The sequence below is a fragment of the Callospermophilus lateralis genome, chromosome 1 (genome assembly GCF_048772815.1).
Source record: "Callospermophilus lateralis isolate mCalLat2 chromosome 1, mCalLat2.hap1, whole genome shotgun sequence".
Lineage (NCBI taxonomy): Eukaryota > Metazoa > Chordata > Mammalia > Rodentia > Sciuridae > Callospermophilus > Callospermophilus lateralis.
The window spans coordinates 20,697,914-20,722,292 of NC_135305.1; the positions used below are offsets into that span (position 1 = coordinate 20,697,914).

A 24,379-nucleotide genomic window follows, 5' to 3' on the forward strand; every position below is an offset into this window, starting at 1 on the left:
CCTCAGCACCAAATAAAAATAAATTTAAAAAGGTCCATTTTCAACTATACACACACACACACACACACACACACACACACACATACATATTTTTTTTTTAAATGGCAGAAGACTGATATCAGTGAGTAGATTTCTGGTAGAAAAAGAAAAATATGTATAAGAACATGACTGTTCTAAGAAAGAAAGGATCTTAGGTCAAGGATGTACAAGAGAGACCTGACAGCACTGTTCATAGATCAGGGTTAGGCCTTTATTCCACAATAAGGAATTCAGACACCATGAATAGGGAATAAGAAATTGCAATGAAGCAGGGAAGTAGCATGATCCCTCCGGCAGAGGGATAGAAGATGAAGTAGATAAGTCCACGCTTAGCACAATGCAAAGAAATCAGGAAGGTGAGGAGACTTAAAGCAATGCCAACAGGTATAGAAAGAAGGTTATAAATTTGAGACATTTATTAAGTCAAATCAGAAGACATTGGTGACCCTGGATGTGTGGGGTATTAGGAACAAGAGTATTCTAGTTGGACTCCAAGCTTTTTTGGGCCTAGATTCCAAATGGGATGAAAGAAAGTAGGATTAAGACTAGAGATAGAATTAATCTGAAAAAATAAAAGGCCACAAAAAGAGAGCTATCTCTACAACAAATAACATTCCATAGTAAAAAAGAAAATGGAGGAAATGCAGCACTCAGAATAACGGACTTCCTTGTTATGACTTGTATTTTTATAATCAAATGACCACATTCTAATTAGAAACGTAAGCTCCACAAAGGCATGGCAAGGATCGGCAAGGATCTGATATATGTATTAAGTTCATGATGAATATGGGGGGAAAGGGAATGGAACAATGAAAAACAAAACAGCAGAAAAAATAGGACCAAATTAAAGAACCCCCCCCCACCCCCATTCAGTTTACTTAAAGTACAGTCAACTTCCATTGGATGTCAGTGTTGCATCTCGAAAATCAACACATCAATCAAGAATGCTTTGAAAGAGAATGTAAAGAGTTAAGGCTTATATAGCAGATGGACCTCCACCTTTCAGAGGATGATATTGGGTCCTTTTTATTTTTTACTGAAATCCTCATTTCAATTTTCTTAAAAGCTTCAAAATAAGAAAGAAGTATAGATTCAATGAGAGGCATTTCTGAGCATCGATGCACCTCTCTAAGCATTTCTAATTTCATTCTAAAGAATAGATTTAGGGGCTGCTTTTTTTTTTTCCAGACAATTTTCTTTGCTACTCTTATATCCACTCTTTTTAAACATTTTCCCACCATACCTCACATGGATGTAAAAAGCAAAAGCAAAATATGCAAATAAGATACGGAAGGTTTCACTGATGCTAACACTCTGAATACACAGGACAGAGTGAGAGTCCTTCATATGGCTAGCTTGTAATCCTACTGGCCACCAGGAGAGCCCACAGATGTACTGAAACACTGAAAATAAAGTGCTTATGACAAATATGACTACAGGACATATTTCATTGTAATAGCCATTAAGCTAGAGTGAAGGTGATGAATAAATGGACCTAGGACACTATAAGAGATTAAAAACACATATTTTATAATTGGCAAGAATTAAAATGCAAGATTTCAAAGACATACTGAAAGAGTATTCAATATCTGTCAAGTTCACCTTGCACTTTTGAAATTGATCCACTACCTACCTATGAGTCATTTGTTCATTTACAGAAAATGGTTTGTGTGTGTGTGTGAGTGTGTGTGTGTGTGTGTGTGTGTGTGTGTTTTGTTTGTTTTTTACTGAACTGCTATGATGGACCAACCAGACCATTTTATTGACTAAAACATAGTCAAGAAATGTGATTTTTTTTTCTCACTATGAATTGTCAAATGGGCCCATGGCTTCTCATTGCTTCCTATAATATTTTTCCCACTAACTGGCTTTCAGCTAATCCTTCTTCTCAAGCGTCTCACCTCTACTTTGGACTGAATTCATTCCCCAAAGTAGTTTGTACATTAATGTTTACTTAAGAATGTTGATTTAAAGTTGTCTACCTTCTCTCTTTGAAAAACTATTTAATGCTGAAATAGTATCACTTTTTTTTTTTTGGTGTCAAAATTCTTTTTCTTTAAATAAACTGGCAAATGATGCTACTTGTTAATTATTTTTTCATCGGTTGATGCATAAACCCCAAAGTCTAGGATATAAAGACTCATTTAATTTTAACTTCCCTGACTTTTAAAAAATTTTTTTTAACATTCATTTTTTAGTTATAACTGGGCACAATATCTTCATTTCATCTATCCATTTTTAAGTGGTGCTGAGGATCCAACCCAAGGCCTTGCACGTGCTAGGCGAGCGCTCAACCACTGAGCCACAATTCCATCCCCTTCCCTGATTTTTACAACCAGGCTTATGACACTGTGTAATGTACAGAATCTGACTCTGGATCCCTGGCCCATTGCCCAACAGGCACTGTCCCAATAACCAAGGTCTCTTACTAGCCTGAGAGGATCTTTGGCCAGGCATGATAGGAAATGAAAAAAATTTCTAAGAAGTTATTTTGAAGAAGTTTAAATTGCATGCAGATTTTAGTACCATAAAATGCTAAATATTCTCATATATTTCAAAATGATGATTGAGAATTTTGTTTTTACAACTGTAAATTTCAGTAATGTACTCACACAATGACAAACCAAGTACTGCTAACATTTATAATAATATAGACAACACAGACATCATGTTGCACAAAGAAGACACATTATACTAATGTAAAAATTCATAAAATATACGAATATATATGTAAAACATTTGATGTATATCATCTCAATAAAAATGAAAAATTATTTTAGCTTTAAACATTTATAGAATCTGATATGTATAAAATGATGTACAAATAAAAACATAAGAGAAAAATTTATGACACTGCACTCTGAGTCTAATAGAGTATATTTCCATGTTCCTTCTCTAAAAAGTAGTATACTAGAAAATTACTAGCACTGTATAGTTTTAAAATATTATTGAATACTTGCTTACCTATTTACACTGTGGTGTCTTATAGGAATAGGCTTTAAAGAATTCTCATTAAATTTAAAAAACAGTAATAGTCTAATAATTACTGTTCTTCTATAACTAATGAAAACTACTTTGGGACATCAAAAACTTCAGTATTTATTTCAAGTGCAAAACAAAAGAGAGAACACTCAGAGTTTCTAAGTTCAAAACCACTTGGAACCACTCTTACCAGAAAATGAGATGGAGGTAATTAACAACTAAACTAAAAATACATCTATTCTTCTATAAGTAACTGCTTTCTCATCTCTTGCTTGAATCAAAGAACTTTTCATTCTTTCTTGTTAAATAAAATCTGAAAGTCCCTTTTCTTCACATATTACTCATTCTCAGACATTTTGTTATGACAATGGAGAACAAGCTATTATACACATTAAAAAATGTAGGCAATATTAATGATTAAATGTTCAAACAGTTAATCAAGGTCAAAAATTTCAAAACAATCAAGAAAGAGACTTGACAGTATACAGAAGCCATAGGAATAAAGTCTAAGACATATTAATAAAGTCTACAAGGCAGAAACAAGAGAACAAAAAAAACAGGAATATGTGTGTGTCTGAGCTCTGAGGAGCAAGGGGAATGGTAAAATAATTTTACAAACTGTACGAAGATATAATGCATATCTAATATCCAAAGGAGTATAAGTTATTAAAGGGAGAAACTATATATTTTCCTCTGGGTATGCCTATATTATTATTGATACCAAATTACATTATCAATTTAGATTTCAAAATCAGATGTAAATGGGCCTGTGACTGGACATAAATATATTTCATTGAATGCTGCATAAGCATATTTTGGCTACTGCAGTCCAAAAGATAAATACATGTTCAGAATACATAAACAGCAGTAACCAACCATGTAAGCATTTTTGTAACTGACAATAATCTTTTCTACTGTCTCTTATATGTAAATCTCCAATAATGTTAATTGATAGTGATGAAATTTAATTGAAAAAGTTAAGAAAACCTCTATCTAAAATATCTGCTAAAATCTAGGTCAAAGTCACAGCAGTAAAGTCATGATGATTTTAGGTTTATTTAAAGTACACTTTGGGCCCATTTTTAGCTTTTACAGCAAAAGAAAGGAAGATTTCTTTTTGCCTTTGAGGGTCACTGAAAAAGTTAAGTTATATGAACTAGTTACTGGCACAGGAGAAGAATACAAAACAGGAGTAGAGAGGGCAAAAAGAAAGAGAATAGAGCTATGTGGTGGTGGAGGTGTAGTTTCTCTAAAAAGTGCTCCAGATTGAGTCATGGCATGAGTTTCCTTCTTGGTACACATCAGGAAGAAGAAAGGGCAAAACAAAAGCAGTCCAAACAGGCAACTATAATTTCTTGTTGCTGCCAAGGATAATCACCAGTATTAACATGAAGACAAAAAAGTAACCTGAGAAAATAAGACTGAAAGAAATAGATCTATCTATAGCTTTGAAGTTGCACAGTCATAGCATGAAAGAATGTAGACCTGACAGCTCAGCATCCAGGTAACTGCAACCTGAACTCAGCTTCTGGTTAATTAAGCATCTCAGAGTACTGCCATCCAAGGAAAGCTATCCTATTTCTGTTGCCATATTCATTAGAAAATTATCATTATTTAGCACATAGTCTCATTATGTAGAATCACATTTCTTTAACATTCAATTAGTTCTAATCCAGGTTTATGAAGCAACAAAGGGAAAAAAACTGTTTTATCTCTTTTAAATGATAGCTCTTATATATTTGGAAATAGACACCAAATCGTCAAAACTTCACTAACATTTCCAATTTTCTTATCATTTCTCATAAGAAATGACCTATACTTTTCTGCCAACCAAGCAGGCATGTCTTAACTTCTTTTGAGATTGTTGAAATGTGCATATATAAGTGGGTTAGAGCCTTGACTGTCTTTCAACTTCCCTCAAGAATGTTAGTCACAATCAATGTTTAGCTACATCTTAAAACACTTTTTGATAATCCAATGTGAAAAAAAGGACTAGAATAAAACACTTATATAATCTCCAAAAGTTAGTTTGAAGAATAAAAGCATCTAACATTGGTAATATAAATTTGAAAGCAGTTACATAAATGTGAACTTTGGAATCTAAATATACCACCAATCAAAGCTTCACAGGCCTTGTAGGTCAGACTGTCTGAAAACATAGCAATATTTGTCATAATTCTGAGAACAGGAAAAAAAATAAAGGTTGTGTTTGATAAAAATTCAACAAGGTGGCCACATTTCCTTCCATGCATGAATAATGTATGATCCACAATGTTATTTGCTAGACTATCTAATCACCAACATCTTTCAAAATGTCTATATAAGCTTTAGCTCATTAAGAACAAACATGTACCTGTATAAAAATATCACCTACCTGTGAATACTAAGGAAAACATTCTAATACATCAATGCACACATCAAACTGACATAGGAAGGAGAACTCATCTGTATTTTTCAAAGATAAAAATACTAAGAAAGGAACTAAGAAAGACTTATTTCAAAATTTGATTTTTAAGTTTAATGTAAGTATTCAAACTAAATCTTCCTTTCAAAGACACACACACAAAATATCAAGGAATGATCCAAAGGCTACTATCTACTGTCTAAATAAAAGTGAAAAAAATTCAACAGAAATGAAGTAAAAGGCTAAGAACTATTTCAAAGCAGGGTTTCTTCTATCACAAAGGTTTTATAATGTTGGAAGACGCTTCCATGATTCATGAAAGAACAAGGCAAAAGATACTTCATTCAACCACCAGCTTTCAAATGCAATAGTAATGAGAGAGAAAAAATGTAAAAGGAAAAAGTATCTCAGTTTCTAACAAATCAGTACAAAAGAAATTATTCTAAGTTACAAAGGGTAGTAATTTAGGATCAAAGCTGTAAAATAGTAAATTTCTAAAAACATACTTATAATTCTATATTTTATCCTATGACATACTTCTTAGTTATTTACAATAAAGGAAAAAAAGATATAAAAGTACTCTAGAGTAGTTCCCCTTATCTGTAGTTTCCATTTCAATGGATTCAGTTACCTACAGTCAACAGTATTCCAAAAATAAATGGTAAATTCCATTTAATGGTAAATAATTCATAGGTTCTTCATACTTTTATTACATTATACTGAAGTAGTTACTCCATTTTATTAGCAGTTGTTGTCAATCATTGCTCCACATAGCTTATAAATTAAACCTTATCATAGATGTGTATCATAGGAAACATAGTATATTTAGAGTTGAGTACTATTTGTGGTTTCAGGCATCCACTGAGTGTCTTGAATGTGTCTCTTGTGGATGAAGGGGAACTACTGTACTATCTTTAGGTCTGAAAGACAAACTAATCTATTTTAATGTCATTGCTAAAGACAAATTATTTTTCTTCATATTTTATGCATATCATATAACAAAATATTTAGTAAGCACTCCTACAACATACTGCTTAAGAACTAGTGGGTATCCCAGTCACATTGAACTTACACCTGAACCTCTGTTCTATCTCTTCACTAAACAGTGTTAAAAAAGGATTGGAAAAGAAAACATCAAAAAGGGCAGAAACCTAGAATGTTCAGGAATACAGATTTGGAGTTTTGAAGACCTAAAACAATCTTTCCAAATTCCTTCATCAAGTTAAGAATGCCAAAAAAAAAAAAAAATGTTGATAACACATTTTGTGCTAGATCAGGTTTAGACTCACATATTTGATAAATTTGTTGCAAAGCTTATTACAGAAATTCAAAAACAAACCAGGCTTTCTGCAATGCAGCCTGCCATACCATACCTTTTCGAGGAGAAAACAATAACTTATATTGCAGTTACAAATACTCTTCAAAAACTCAGATATTTGAAATACCATATAGGATTACTCCCTAATAACACTCTGCTAGCTAATTTACAATAGCTAGGTATGGAACCAACCTAGGTACCCTCCAACATATGAATGGATATAGAAAATGTGGTATACATACACGACGGAATATTACTCAGCCATAAAGATAAATGAAGTTATGCCATTTGCCAGTAAATGAATGGATCTGGAGACTATCATATTAAATGAAATAAGTCAATCTCCAAAAACAAACCAAAGGCTGATTGTTCTCTCTGATATACAGATGCTGACTCTCAATAGGTGGGGGTCAGGGGAGGGAGGAGTGGAAGTACACTAGATTGGAGGGGGGAGGAAGGGTGCATGGGAATGGGAATGACAGTAGAATGAATCAGACATATCATTTCTATGTTTATATATGAAGACACAACCAGTGTTAACTCCATATCATTAACTCCACATCATGTACAATCACAAAAACGGGAAGTTATACTCCAAGTTTGCACATGTCAAAATAAATTCTACTGTCATGTATAACTAAAAAGAACAAATAAAAATTTTTAAAAAACCACTCTGCTAGTCTAATCTCATATTTGCCCAATATCATTGGCTAATAATGCCAAAGTGGTCTTTATCAAATTATATATTCTATTTTGGGATATAGAATTCTTGAGAGGATGGAGCATTTTCACTATAATAAAAGGGGTAGTGACAATGACTTCACCATTAAAAACAGAGATTCCTGCATATCTCAAATCCAGCAAGATAAAGTCTTCTGAATTAATTTCTCCGGACAGCCAGTATTATCAGGCTTTCTCTATGCCATCAAAATCTTTGGGAATTTGAGAAGCAGTGCCAAAATTTCTTGTAAATCCAAATATCTTCCTGTTTAAGCAAAGAGAAGACCATTTTCATCTAGACCACCCTGAGTACAGTTCTACCCATGTCCTCCAACATGAGCCCTTCTAGACTACACCCCTATTCACATCAGTCTTTTCACTGTTCTTTGAAAATGTGTGTCTTCTTCCTTTATACTTACCATTTCCCATGGCCAAGTCATTCTGCCCCATTTACTCATACAGCTTCCTCTCTCACTTCATTTTTAGGTCTAACCAAATGCTGTATTTTAGAACATCCCAGTTCATCCTAAAATAGTGTCCCTACCCCCAACACCAGTCCCTACAGTCACTATCAAATTCCTTTCTCTGTTGTTCTTCATAAAACTATCACTACTCCATACCTTCTCCACATGTACTAGTTTATTTCTTCATTGTGTGATTTTTCCACTAGACTAAATTCCATGAGGCAGAGAGTTGGTAATCATTAGCTGAAGATTAGCTACAAAATTCTCAATAGATTTTGATACTGGGTGAGTGAGTGAATTTTTCTTTTACTTAATTATAATTTAATTTTATGTGCCTTTGACCTGGCAGCATTGGCAATGTGATATTGTAAGTACTGTAGTAAAAGAAACAGTATGAAGTAAAGTTAATCACAATTGTCATCTACTCTAGAATATTATTTTGGAGAAACATAACTTACTATGTTAATGGAATTATTATTCTTGGAGCTTTTCTTTGTTCTATGTCTGCTGTCAGCTACTTCCTGTCCTAATTTCTACTCCCTCCTAACCATCACAGGCATTTCTTTTTTTCCTTTCTACAACTAACTTTTAATAAATGTTTTTATTAGAACATTATAAAAATATGGAATAAATATATATGTACCATTCATTGTGGCATATTCATGTGCTTATATCACAATTTGTGTTCCATTTCATTCCCCCGTCCCTCCCTTATCCCTTCCCTATCCTCTTCCTTTACTCCATTGGTCTCCCTTCTATTTATTTATTTTTTAATTTCAAAGCAATTGCATAAAAGGACCACAGTTTTTGAAATGGTTCCCTGTACCATTGCCAACTGGTAGTTACTCTATCCGATATGAAGTTGTTCTTCTCTATACATCAGACAATACAATAACAACTACTTCTTGCCTTTACTGTTGCTTGATTTAAGAAAGTACACAGCCAACCAGAAGATATACTGTCCATCAATAAAAATCTAAGTGAAGAAACTTTCATCTTTTCACTGACCCAGATGCCAGTGCATTCCTCACTGACCAGGAAGTACTTTACTTTTGTTGTCCCCAGGAAGACATTAATTATTACTTGACATTAATGAAGTATGGCTGATGATAACAGTAAAAATGCTCATGGTCAGGTATTCAATATTCAAGCTGCATCTAATACAGTGTACATCAGTAACATTTTCACAACTCTGAATACCCTCATCATCCCCATGTCTCCAGCTTGTGGTCTCTGCAAATACGCCCAACAAAAAATGCAAACAATTTTTCGTCAGCTGTCTCATAGGAAGCATATTTCATATAAGAAAGTCCTCATTACTGTGAAGAGTAAAATATTCATAAAAGCTGGTTGAAGCAAAGAAGCAAAAGAAACACACATGGCAGACTCCAGTTGTCACTTGATCTTTTGAAATGTAAGTGTTTTAGAATCCCTAAATATTATAAAAGCATTTCCTGGTCACGAAATCATAAAAATTGAAAGGTAGAAAGCAACACGCAGGCCAATCAACTCCTTGCTGTACATATAAGGAAAATGAAGAATCACAAGTGACTTGGCCAATATCAAAGATTAGAATGTGTTGACTCCCATCCATCCCATAAGACACTTTCATTGACTACATTAATTTCCTGAATTGGTTTTAAATGTAAAAACTAACATGTGAAGAAAGTAATGTTTATGTAGAAAAGAATTAAGGTCAACTGAGATCAGGAGGGCTGGACCTGATCCAAAAGGGCTCATGTGCCCATGAGAAGAGGAAACAATATCAGGGAGCTCTCTCCCTCCCAGACACAGATAAGGGACCAAGTGAGGACTCCTTGGATTCTGTGTCTTCCTGCGTGACTCATGTCCAAGCTAATTAGGACTTGGAATTCTGTTTCTAAAGCCCTGGTGGACTACATTAAATGCCTGCACTTTTTTTTTTTTTTTTTTTTTTTTTTTTTAATGATTCCCCTTATGAGAGAGTAGATGTGACAGAGTCAAGGATAGGATTTTCCCCCCCTGGTACAGGGGTTTGAAGACAGGGGCACTTAACCACTGAAGTACAACCCAAGACCTTTATGTTTTTCAGAAGGCAGCCTGCTGAGTTGCTAAGGATGCCCTTGAACTTGAGACTCTCCTGCTCTAGCCTCCTAGTCACTGGGATTATAGGTGTGCACTACCGACCTCATATGTAACTGCAGCCAGCTAGAACTTTGTTTTCATTTAGAAACACTGTTACCAGTGTACCTTGTTTCTCATTAAAGAAAAAAAAAAAAAAAGCATACTTTAGTTCAATGCTGTAAGCATTTAATTTATGAAGGAAATGTTTTTGCTCTCACCATGTTTTACTATATGAAGGAACTGCAATAACAAATCTAAGGCACAATATGTTTTATCTCACTTTAGGTTTTTAGAAAACAATGAAAAATGAATGAAAAAACAAATAAAAAATTAAATTCTGACCATTCAACTCCAAAATTCCACAAGGAATCATTATCCTGAAATGATCACTATTACCAATTTAAAAAGTGTCATTGTGATAAACTGTGGTTGAAACATCAATAAAATGGACTTCATTGACAAATGTTCATTTATATCTAGATTATGGTGAATAATTACCACAATGTTATTATTCAGAAATAGTAGTTTTCCAAAAACATCAAAATATAAGTTGGACCTACACAAAATAAGGGAAATATGCCATTCAGATTTCAACATTATCTTCTTTCAGGTTCAAAAACATTAAATTTCAACATTATCTTCCTTCAGGCTCATAAAATAAATTCCACTTATCAAAATCAATCTACTTATTTCTCTTGAAAGTTTCCACAGAAAGCTGAAAAACATGTGGTGGGCAAAAAAGGCATTAGTCATCATATCTATCCCACAGTATTTTAGAATTTACCTGGGCATGGCTAGAAATTTATCTGTTTTAATATAGTTCTTTTCATTTGGACCTACAGGAGGAAAAATTGATTAGATGGCCACTGTCATCACAAGCATTCATTAAGGGTTTATTTACACACACAGTCTTAGTAGACGAACAGTACAGCAAGAAAAAAAAAAATACTACAATCCATCTTTCTAAGAACCAAGACTGGCCAGAAAGAAAATAGCAATAAAAACATGAAATAAACAAGTAAAAGAATCAGCAGACTTAAAGGGGAAAGAAGAAATTGGAAGTGAGTTCATTTGCCTCCAACATCCTATGAAATCCTGTAATGATGAGACTGCAGGGGGTTATGAGGGCAAAACAAAAATAAGCTACAAAACTACCAGGATTGAGGACATTGTAGTATGACGTTAAGAGAAGGGAGCGCGCAGGACTGCTAGGAATCTACAAAAGAGTGTAATGGGAACTGCTGTGTAGTGTTCACAGCAGGATGGTTCAGAGGGTTTCATACAGAAAATACTCCAGGCTTCAAAGACTGCACTGCCAGCAGAATGAAAATTATGAAAAGAGCTTTCTTAATGAATGATGTTTAGAAAGCGATATGCACAATGTTAGGAAGACAGAAAGCCAGTGAGGCTAGAAAAGGGGAAAGACTAGAAAAGGAAATGTCTCTCCCTTCCAGCGAAAACTAGTTGATTTCACTCAAATATTCCAAGGAGGTAATGATGTAAATTTAAATAAACAGGTGTTAACTTGTGATAAAAGCAAATTCATAAAAAGTTCCTTCTGAAGTACTGAATTATGATGTAAATTCTAAGTAAAAAATAATTTGTTAAGATCAATTAGAAGAAGAGTGTGGCTGGTTGGGATGGGAAAATAATATGAATCAATTGATACAAGCAGAAACACATTGAAGAATAGCATTAGGAGTGAGGTAATAGTAAGGGTAACAGGATATGTCATTTCACATATGGCAAAACTCTTTTGGGAAAGGCTGTAGTGATTCATGATCTCTCACAGGCATAAGACTTCCCATTAATTCATGTCCCTTCCAATATCTGGTGTTTCAGGCTTCTTAATTTTTGCCACTTATGCAAACTACCAAGTGAGTACTTTGTAGAGAAGAATATCATTTTACAATTTGTTTCTAGGATTTCTTGTTTGAATCAGAGTCCCGTTTAAAAAAAACACTAAGTAAAACAGAAGTGAAGTCGCCTCCATCTGAACCAAGATACGTTGTTGTGGTTTTCATTTTTAATTTCAGGTCTTCTTCTTCCCCCACCCACTTTTCCATTCTTCTGCATTGCCCTCCAATATGCCAGATTTTCTGCCAAACAACAGAATGCTAAATCCCATTTACTTTCAACTAGCATGGGAAAAAAGCAATGAGAATTCCAAAACATAACAGCACAATTTTATTTAAATAATTGCACAAAAATAAGAATAACTTTTTTCAGTTGGGAGTTCACAACTAACTTGGAGAAGGGAAAATATACAGTATAAGTAATCAATAAACATTTGTGCTAATGAGTAAATGAATGACAAAAGAAAAAATGAGAAAACTTTTAAATGATAAAAGCAATAATGAAATACATTATGATAATAATGCACATTGATTCTTCTAATGACAAAAATTTAAATTCTAGTCTTAAGAAGTGATAAATCCAAATAAAGCAAAGGCTGAAGTATATAAATTAAAGTTAAAAAGTACAAGAATACTAAAAGCCTATGGTTTGAAATTCCACAAGCCCAGTATTCTATAATGAAATTCTTTAATTGGTTTGAGAAATAAGTTGAAGTAAGTTGAAATTTGTGTCAAGGGCTAATTTAAAGTCTATAATCATCATCTACTGATCAAAGAATTAACTTACAGGCCACATGATATACCTATCAATTCCATCAAAAGATATATAGAGAAACAATGAATGATATACTATTTATATCATGCAACAAATCTCCTCTAGTTATTATCAATAATAAATTAAAATTCTGAATGAAAGTAGAAACCAAATAAGTAGACCAGTGGGAGTACTATCAAGTCTCGCAACAACTCTCTACCAAAGTAACATAAATATTACACTAAAAAAAGACTGTCAAAAACTATAATACATTAAACTCTATCAGTCTTCTTTTAAATGTGAAAAACAGTATAACATATTTTTCAGTTACTTTATGTTAAAAACATTCTATAAGAAAAAGCTCTTCAAAAACAGTTATTGGCAACACCACTAAATAGCCTCCATAGGGTTACTTATATACATGAAACAGATGTAAGCATAAGGATTCTATTTATTCAAATTATAGCAGTAAATTATGGCATTAAGTTTAGAAGATGCCTACAATGATAAAAGTGTTTTCTCATTTTCCTAACAATTAAAAACACTAAGTAGAAATCAATTGTAACTGCAGAAAAGAGTGAATACTAACTACCAAAGTTAGTTAATATACATGAACAGCACCATCTAAGGGAAATTTTGCATGTTCTAATATATCTATTATAAATGTGTGTGTGTGTGTGTGTGTGTGTGTGTGTGTGTGTGTGTATACACACACTCTATTAACTAAACCAATGGAGAAAGTCATAATTGTCTTAATCCTGTAATTTTAAATAAACTTACTTGCTACAATGTTTGTTACAACAGATTTCTTAAATATCATTAATTTTTTCATGTATGAGAGTGGTATTTCTTATTTTAATTTATACATTTATGTTTTTATATTCAAAACTAACAAGGGAAGGTAATCTCATGGAAAACAATGGTTACCTAAATAAAAGATTTGAATTTAAATACTCATAAGGGTATCAATTCACTATCTTGTTTAATGAGAAAGTAGAAAGTTCCAGTACTGAACTGCCCAATTCAGTAGCTTTCATTTAACTGTTCTTCCAAATGCCTTAAATGTCACAGGAGTTATCTTAGAAGGTTAATGTGTTATTGTGAAATATACTTAACTTTTAGTGAACCCACAAGTTCCTATTCTTTTATATGAAAATAAAGCAAAGTATATAATGGTTCTTTACAGAGAAAACATACAAATAAAATTATATTAGTTATCTACATCCAAAAATTCCATTTCTAAATTGTGATCGCAAACATGTAACAGTAAAGTTACCATCTTAATATTTTTAAGTGTACAGTAGTGTTAACTACTATATTTACATTGTTGGGAAAGTCATTAGTACTCTCATAGAGAATCTTCAAAATATTAAAATTAGAAGTGTCATATGGTCCAAGAATCCCATTATTAGAATTTCTAAGGAAATTGAATCAGTATGTTGTAGAGACATCTATATTCCCAAATTCATTGTAGCACTATACACAATATCAAGAAATGGATATAGCCCATGTATTCATCAACTAATGAATGGATAAAGAAAGTATGGCATGTATACACAATGGAACACTATTTGGCAATACAAAGGATGAAATCCTATCATTTGTGAGAATATGGATGGAACTGGAGGTATCCGTATTAACGGAAACAAGCTATGCCCAGAAAGACATATACTGCATAATGTTACTCATGTGGAGTAAAAAAAATGTCTATCTTGTAGAAGCTCAGAGTAGAGTGGTGGATACCAAGGGCTGGGAAGAATACCATATAGGAAAGGATGGGAGAGGTTGATCAACGGTGGAAAGTAAATTACAGAGAAGGAAGTTCTGGTGTGCTACTGCCGGTGGCATGTCTATAGAGTAGAATTACATATCATACATTTCAAAAATGTAGAAGGATTTTTAGAAATAATAACTGAAGAGACAGACATGTTTAACCTGATTTTGACATTACACAATGTATTCATGTATCGAAATGTCTCGTTACAATTTTTATATTTTCATGTAGCAGTTAAAAGTTTAATTTAAAAAATATTAAATTTACCATCTTAATCTTCTTCAAGTTTACAGAAAAGTACTGTTGACTACTGCATACATACTGTTATCTAACACATCAATAAAAACTTTTCAAAACAAAACAAATTTTGTATCCATTGAACAACTGCCCATGCCACCCACCATCACACTGAAAAGTACCTTTTTAAAGATGTTGCAGGCTTAGAAATTTTCTTAATGGAAGCATCATGAATTGTTGTTTTTGTTGTTTTCCTATAATCATAGCATTATACTTAACTAAGACTTACAATAGTTTCACGTAAGTCACAAAATTATCTTTTTGTCTTTCTTTTTTCCCTTCCACTCTGGGGATTAAACCCAGAGTGCTCTATCACTGAGCTACAAAGTCCTCTCTGAATTTCATTTTGAGATAGAATGCGACTAGATTGCTGAGACTGACTTCAAACTTGTGATCCTACTGTCCCAAACTATAAGTCTGGGGGTGTAGCTGAAGCAGCTAGAATTATAGGCATGAACCACCATACCCTATTCAAAATCATGTATCTAACTGCTATAATATCTTTCAGTTTTTGAAATTATATTCATTCAGAGACCTGCCAATTCTCAAAAGACAAGGAATCATTAATGTAAATAAGAAAGACTGATTATGGGTCAGCAATTTTTTTCCTGTAAAGAGCCAAAGAGTGAATATTTTAAGCTTTGTGGGCCACATGGATTATGTTGCAATATAGCTCTACAAATGTAGCTCAAAAGAAGCAAGGAGCAATACACGAACAATGAGCAGGAATGTGTATCAATAAAAATGCTTTTATAAAAACAGGTGGCAGGAGGGATGTCTGTAGGGGGGCCATGGTATGCCAACTCCTGAGACAGACCAGACAGTGAGAAAAAGGGAGCAAAGAAAGAAAATCAAAATAAATATTTAGAAATAGCTATTCCCAAGAATAAGTGCTACTTCTAGAATTGATGTTTTCTGTTTTATTGACTAACTTTGATTATGAGGGCCAAACAAATGGAATATTTTTTAATGACTTTTTTCAACACTGAACTATTGGCATTCAGTACATCAGCATAAATAATGGAAATGCTGATCTGCAGCAAGTTCTCATTGGACTTGACTTACCTTAGTAATGGGTGGAATATGACGGTAATGTTTCTGGCTCCAGGTTTGCAGACAAATTTTGTTCCTCCACCTTCAATTAAGTTGTCATCAGGACCCCCTTTCAGAAAAAAGAAAACAGAGATATTTAGCATGCTGAAACTTTTATAAATAAATAAGCCAAGTCTGTATACCTGAATATCACAATGTCCTAAAGACCATCTTTGAAAACTGTTATCTCCATATCTGCAAAATTATCTTAAGTAATTTGACCCAGTCTTCTTACTTGAACAAACTGTGAATTAGGATTTTGGGGGAAAAAAACAACAGAACCTAGTAAGAATAAATGCAATATTTAAATCAATACCACAAGGTTATAATTATTTTCTGAAGGACAATGGCCAGTTAAGGTTAAAATTTAGGTCTCTGGTCAACTATGCCTATCTTAGGTGAGCACATGAAACTTCATGGGGAAGGAAGAAGTTCCATTCAAAATTGTTCCAGGTTGTAGGGACTGAAGCAGAGGTTTGTATAAACCTACCATATTTCATCAGATCTAAGACCCCAATGATTATAGATATATTGTTATTTTATGTACTACTAGAAAAAAAATTCTAAGAAAACTATATCCATCTTTCTTAAAAATCCTTATTTTTTTTTCTTATGAAAAGCTTCTTTGGCTTTTAAAATAAATATATGTTTGCCATTACTCTCTTGTGCACATTCAATAAGCAAATGTCAGAAAAACAAACCTTTGAGGCAGTTTTTGGGGATTGAACCCAGGGCACAGATTATCATTAAGCTACATTCCCAGCATTTTTGTAGCTCTTTATTTTATTTTGAGATAGGGTCTTGCTAAGTTGCCCTTCTAGTATCAAACTTGTAATATTCCTTCCTTACCTTCTTGAGTACCCATAATTATAGGTATACACCACTGCTAGGCTGGTTAAAGCATTCTCAAAATTATATAATGTTCAAAGGCTTGTTCTTGGGGCTGGGGTTGCAGCTCAGTGGGAGAGCACGTGCCTACTATGTGCGAGGCACTGTCAATCCTTAGCACCACATAAAAATACATTAAAAAAATAGGTTTTGGGCTCATTACAGCTATTAAAAAAAAAAAGGGGGGCTTGTTCTTCCAAATAAATATGACTCAGAGTTGTCAATGTCCTTGTGTTCTAAACAGTGTCATTCTTGTCACCAAGAGTGTGGGTTTCTTAAAGAAATATGCCATGTTGCATTTTCTAGTATTTTGTTCCAAGTAGGTGATAAGCATTCTAAAAAGTTTAAAGTTGATTCTTTCTTGGTGCTATTAGAAGATTTAAATAGAAGCTTTTCCTATACAAATCATAATTCATATTACTTTATCAAATCATCCTGAATTGGTTAATTAACTGAAACATTGAAGCATCATGGTGCAACACATTCTGTGGCATCATAATTATTTTCTGAAGGACAATGGCCAGTTAGGTGCCACGGGTTTAGGGTATGTCCTAATTTCAGAGAGTTTAGAATGTAAAAAGGATGTTTATAACTTTGGATATTAGGAGAAAAGCTTCACTACTCCTCCTGTTTCTTTCCATTTTAAAATGAAATTCAATTAATATAATCCTTGACTTCTCTCTACTTGTATCCACTCTAGGGGCAGCGAAGTAATTCCCCTTTGATTGGTAAATATTGAGAAGGAACCACTGGGCATGCATGGCTTAGCAAGGCTCTTATTCTACTTTGGAAACTGAATGCCATAGATATTAAGTGTTGTCTGGTTTGGTGTAGCTATAAGGCTGGGGAGGTAGATCAGTGGGAAAGCACATGCCTAGCATGTGCAAGACCCCAGCTTCAATCCTCAGCACTGGTAAAAGAAGAAAGAAAAAAGTAAAGAAAGAAAGGCAAAGTAAATTTATAAAGGCCCTGTTTTTGGAAGTGGTCTAACACCTTCTATAAATGAGTAAATACATCTAAATTTCATATTTCATTACCACTCCCATTTGACCACAAACTAAGTTATGTCTATATCACTATTATTAATATAAAAGTGGTATTTCACTTTCTACTACCTTTTGTTATTTCTTAATAGTTTCAGAATTCTGGCAAGAAAGATAGATGCTATTTAGTGGGTTTCTTCAAAACTCTACCATTCTACATTTAAATATTTTATTTCTTCTAAATTAAACATCTGCTTTCTGACTATAGTTCTTTGAATGATATCAAACATGAACAAATCTCATTTGATTTATTATCTACCTAATGGTCTCTTGAGGCATCTTGGAAATTGATAAACTTTAGAAATCCATACCCTGGATCAAGACTTCCCAGAGGCATCAGAGACTGGATAAGTACATTTAGACCAGCTGTTTCCAGCAACTAATCAGAATATAGTTTTGCTGGCACATACAGTTCTTAATTCAAAATCATGACCTATTTATTCTTATTTGAAGAGGTGCTGGTGATCAGCACAGGGCCTTGTGCATGCCAGACAAGTACTCTGCAACTGCGCCACGACACCAGCCTGAAAAAAATCCAGTTTCTAATATCACATCCGCATCAGAGATATTAATGTTAGGCTAATATTTGCAGGTAAAAGGAAAGCAAAATAAACGTGTTGAGAATAACACTGAATCTGGGACTGTAGCTTAGTGGTAGAGCATGTGCTTCAGGAATGAGTATGGCCTCAGGGTTCAATCCCCAGCACCAAAAAAAAGACTAACAGAAACACTACTCCTTTAATAAAGATGCTCTTCAAAATGTCACATGGTAGGGTTTCAAACAGAATAAGAAATAGAATAAATATATCATCTTCATCAACAGTTTTCCTTCTAAGATAATAAAATCTAATCAAAATTAAATCACCATGGAGACATGTATAAAAGAAACCAGGTTATATTCTGCACTCCAAGAACCATAAGCATTACTTCCTATGCAATAAATACAAAAAATAATTCATTATTCAACCCAATATGAACATATCTTTAAATTATACATATGAATTCAAAGAGATGATTTCCAATGTTTTATAAATATTGTGAAGTGCTATGATTTTTGGTACTCAATAATTACATTCAGACCAGATTAACCTAACTCCAGTCAAGCAAGTCCCTCTTGCAACATAATAAATGCATGATGTTCCTGCCCACCTGTATGCCTTGGCCACACTGGGCTGCCCACTGCAGGGCTTTCTCTCCTCCTGCCATTCCTTTAGGTCCCTGTCTGACCCCAAACTGTCAAATGCCTTCCCAAAGTCTACAATTGCATTAACAAGAACTGTATAAGTAACCCATATGGACCTTAACATAGGACACTCCCAAGATCCTTAGTGCTTTTTAATGCTTAAGCAAATCTTTTTTAAATGGAGGGTCAGAGACCTATCTAGGCAGAATGTTATTAGAATTAGATGATAAAATATATGAAATTTCTCTGCAAACTTTCAAAAGCCTAACAAATGTAAGGAATACTCTCTATGACAATAATGTGAGGAATAAAGACAAAAAAATGAAATATAAAGCATAGAAGTCACATGAGTGATTTAAAGATTTGACTGTGAAGTTAATGACAGAACACGAGGCTAGAGACTAAATAATCATTTGACTTGGTCTGAATTCCTGCTAGCTACAGAATGGCAACCTCTGATTCACTGAGTGGGATAAAGCTGAATCAAATGTGAAGTTTGGGCAAAACCTTCAACCTCAATCCCGAGCCTCAACCCATGGCTGAAATTCCATCTACAGAATGCTGGTATTCTTTTATAGTTCTATCAAGTGTCAGCTATACTACATTTGATGTGATTTCCTCTTTACAAACCAGATATCCAATTCTTATAAATGGGTTCCCCAAAAAAGCATAATTTGGAAACTTAGTCTCCAATTTAATAGTGTTGGAAGATAACACCTTTACCACGAGGGCTGTCATGAATGGATTAAAGCCATTATCTCAGGAGTAAACTGGTTATAAATTCCTGTTGGGACTTCTTTCCCTCACTCTCTCTTTGCTCTTCTACCAAGGGATGAGGTAGCAAAAAGTTCCCCCAGCTCCATGATCTTGGTCTTTCCAGCCTGAGAACCATAAGTCAATAGGGTTCTGTTCATTATAGACTACTCAGTCTGCAGTGTTCTGTTATAGCAAGAAATAGACTAAGACACTAAAGTACCAATGAACAGCACCTATCCAGTGAAAAATATTCTTGACAACAAAGTGTCAGACAAAGTAAAGGCCAACGCCAGAGATTAAAAGGTCTGTGAGTCTCTACCCTCTGAGATCTAATCTAGCATTTCAGTATTCTGGTTGAGAAATAAAACTCACCTCTCCTCACATGGCTTCCCATAATCAAGTCATCTGGGAGCTACTGTCATGATTTAAGAAGCATGCTGCTCAATGCTGAGAAGAGCATCCAACACGCCAGGACATCTCTCTCTTGCATTCATTGTGCTTAAAGTCTAATCTCAGCAATGGAGGCCATGTGATCAGCACCAGAAAAAAATATTAATTACAATGGATGGTTGGGATGAAAGGGAATCTGAGAACAGCATTCCAAGTACAACAGCACAGTGCAAAGGGAGGGAAGCAGTGCCCCAGTCATATTTCCTGCTTTTGGTGAGGATGAGAACGGTCTGACAGACTCTTCTGAGTGACTGGCAACCAGCACCAAGGCCATATGAACACTGAGTATGACAGCATCTTAGTGCTCCCAGGCTTCCTTCAGAATTCATTTACTTCTCAGAAATTAGCTTCAAAATTAATTTACTCTTTGATTCTCCCCAACTAGGATTTGCTGTCATTGATAATGAATATAGCCATCTCAATCAAACAAAATAGAAAACCAAAGGCTCAGATAGAAATGGAAATAAATATTTTCCTTGAAGGAACCATGATATACTGGGAAAAACCAATAAGCACTTGTGTAAGATCCCAGATTTGTGGTGGTGTTTCAATGAGATAATACATACAAGGGCACATACTACAGCATGTGACATCCACTGTCTCTTAAGTAATGGTTGTGTACTCTTCTTTTAAAAATTTTCAAAGTGTTAAGGATCTAAGTGAACTATCTCCCTCTCCCTCTCTCCCCCTCTCCCCCTCTCCCCCTCCCCTCCCCCTCCCTCTCTGTCTCCCTCTTCGTCTCTCTCTCTCTCACACACACATACACACACACTCATTACTGGATATAAACTAGAAAAAAAAAGGTTCAAATTAACAGAAGTGGTATTCTTGATACATTAGGCAACAAAGTACAACAAAGACAATATCATTAATGAGACCAACATTACCACAAATGAAAAAATACTGCAGTGACAGGCTTAGAAAACTGATGGGAAATTTACAGCATGATGGAATGAAAAAAGTCTTTTTCTATTCTTAATTTTTTAATTAAAGGTAATCAGTATCAAACATGTAGATGTTAACGTTATGAATACCTTGTGTCAAGTACTTAAATAAAAAAAAAATAGTAATCAGGCTGGGGTTGTGGCTTAATGGGTAGAGCACTCTCCTAGTATGGGCAAGGTCCTGGGTTCGATCCTCAGCACCACATAAAAATAAATAAATTAATTAAACATATTTTTAAAATAGTAATAGAATTTGATAGTGACATTTATTAACCCACAGAAGGCAGCAGGCCCCATCTGATATTTTTAATGTTTTCTGGATTTAACAAACCACAGGGAAGGTGAATTCTTTCATAGTAAATATTTGCTCCATAAATACACAAAATGTATACAGAATCATAAACGTGGACTTCCTGATCACATCAATAAATAGGTCCTTAGTTGGAGAGTGAGTCATCTGAGTTTCCTGATGCACAGCTGTCCCCTTCCTAGGTGGGCTCTTTTAGATCAGGGTTCTTCACATGTGCCTATTCTTGAGGCATAAATTATCATTATGACTTCCTATTTTTGCCACTAAACTTGTAATGGGTCTGTCAATAAAAGACCCTGGGGTTTGGTGTCAAGAAGAAAATGAATATAAAATCCTTATCCTTTCCCTTAAATGGTTTACTATTGCACTAAAGTCAAACAAATCAGGATTGGTGATGTTATTGTTTTGCTCATTGATGACTTGTTTTGGAGCCTGGGAAGAAAAGCCGGGCAGAAGTCCCTCAAGGAAAGAATCATTTTCAGGACTAAACTCATAATAGGGTATAAGTGTTAACGACAAGACTGTTTTCTTCATGGATGGATCTCTTGTGCCTAGAACAATTTCTGGCACATAATAACTACTCAATAAATATTTGTTGAATGAATACATGAATATAAGTGGATGAACAATAAATATGCATTTTTCTAGACCAAGTGATTCAACCACAAACGACCTTAAAAAAATAGCAGCTATTCTTACATAAAATATGTTCAGCAAGAAATCCAAGTTTTAATAAAGGGCTAAAGGTATATTGGTTATTTGTAGAAGAAAATTTTCCAAATAGTAATAAGTTACTTATTCTCATCATAAAAGAGTAACTTCTCAAATAAATGCCTTGCTAAGATTTCATTATTCAATTATATTTTATTCTTGGTTAGCACTACCTTTGGTCTATATAAATAAGACTGGTGCTAAGTGTTACCCTTGGACGCGTTGAAAGAGCTAAGAGGGGAGAAAGGGATTCATATTTATCAACAAATAACTAAGAAAGTGGTACTATGCTGCATCCTTTACATAAAATATTTAATTTGATCCTAAGGATATCCCTGCAATATTATTATCTAACATAGAGATGAAGGAAGGGAGGCTTGTAGTGGGGGAGGGGAGGTAAAACATCTTGCTCAAGGTCACACACATTCAAACTTCAGGCTGCCCTCCCCAAGAAATTTTTTTCAACCATGTTAGTATCCTATTATTTGTTTAATATGTTATATTCCAAGAAACTCAACTCAGAAGTTAAATAAGGGGATAGAGATATGGGTGATACAAGAAAAGTCCAAAATAGAGAGCAGTCAATCCTGATTTTGTGGTATTATCACACACAAAATGTATCCCCCAGAGACAACAATGAAGACAGCAGGTTATTCAAGCCAATATTAAAAATGGCTCTCAGATTACAAGTGTAGCCGAGAGCAACTATGCTGTCTATCTGTATAAACTACTGAACAGGAACTTCTTGGGGGAAAGTGAGGCCAGAGAGAACCCCTCCCCTCTAATACAGTCCAGCAGCAAGAACAGAACCCCATTTCCCCAGGCTCCTGATTCCCAGCAGAAGATATGCTTCACACTGCAGGAGAAGCTCTGCATGTAGGGCCAGGAACATGAAGGCAGAAAGAGGAAAGGGCTGGGACCTTCAGGGAGGGAATTTTGGACAGTTTATCTGTCTCAATCCCCAAAACAGTAACAGAATCTCAATTATTTTCTGTTACTGCTTAAACAAAAGTCTTCCCTGGCTTTTTATGGTCCCCACAGGTCATTCCCACTGTTCTATCCCCTATACAATATCTTACAGTTTCCTCATGCCACACACAAAGCATGGAATCCTAGAGAAATCATCTCAGAGTTTTTAATTTTAACAACAAAGGAAAAAGGGATAATGTGGAAAAAATAAAGTTCAATATGTGTCAAAAGTTCCATAATAAAAGGAGCAGTCCTAGGATGTAAATGAGATAGACTTTCCTCCCCCCTCTCCCTTCCTTCTTAAAACTTGTCTATTTATTCTGTGACTTTAGAGTCACAAGCATGAATCTTGTTTTAATAGTCATGCAACACCCCAACCCACCCCCAAACACCCACAACTTAATATGCAAGTGTGAGCACTGGGAGAAAAACAAGGGATGGGGTGGTTCTTTTGGCATTCAAAAGCATAATAAAGTAAGGTGCCAGACATCATCCAGGATGTCCTCCTGGCCTCTCATGGGCACTGGTGGTGCTCACTAATTGAATCAGAATCCTTTCTGTGCTCTAAGCAGCTACAATGGAAACTACTGGAAAGTGAAAATCAGTCATTCCGGTTATTTTTTTTTTTTAAATCTCTCTTGCTCCATGTTCTTCCTTTATTAGGATTTGTTTTATACAAAACAAATGAACAAAACAACAAAGCTTTCTGAACATTTTTTTCAGGGTAATTTTGTACTTTCTCATACAAAATGGGGGTGGGGTGAAACAGCAAAGAGTAAGGAGCTCATGAAAATTCAGTAAATTCATGCTTAATTTCCTCAGTAGTTTGAAGCTTAAGGTAAACTGAACTAAACTTTGAAAGGAATAAAAGAAAAAATATTGATTAAGGATTTCTTTATATTTTTTTATGCTACCAATAGCCTAGCTGAGATAAAATATCTGGAATTTACAGTATCACTGTACAATTATAGAACATTTTAGAGCAGAAGTAATAGTGAAAATGACTCAAGCAGAGTTAGGAATCTATGAGACAGATAAGGTAGAAAAACTAGAGGAAAAAAAAAAAACACCTGAAAGTTCTGATGGGATGGAAATTCAGACTATTAACTATAAATGGAAAAGAAATGAGGCTAAAAAGGACTTGGCCAAAAAAATGGAGGCAGCTGATACTTGGGGATCTCTGTAAGGTCACAGTATTTATGACTGATGTCAGAATGAGAGAAGTTTCAAACTGGGCATTCTGGAGTATGCCTGTAATCCCAGAAACCTGGGAGGCTGATGGAAGAGGCCAGCAAGTTCGAGGCCAGCTTGGGCAAATTAGT

The 24,379-nt window shown here is 34.5% G+C and overlaps 1 protein-coding gene across 1 annotated transcript in view; it reads right to left on the bottom strand.

Annotated features, from left to right (window-relative positions):
• Exoc4 (exocyst complex component 4) overlaps nucleotides 1-24,379 on the bottom strand; it is a 787,478-nt gene that overhangs the window by 405,434 nt on the left and 357,665 nt on the right. Inside the window, exon 10 of the mRNA XM_076833103.2 lies at nucleotides 15,777-15,873. Coding sequence (XP_076689218.2) covers nucleotides 15,777-15,873 — 97 coding nt within the window. The remainder of the gene's footprint in view (nucleotides 1-15,776; nucleotides 15,874-24,379) is intronic.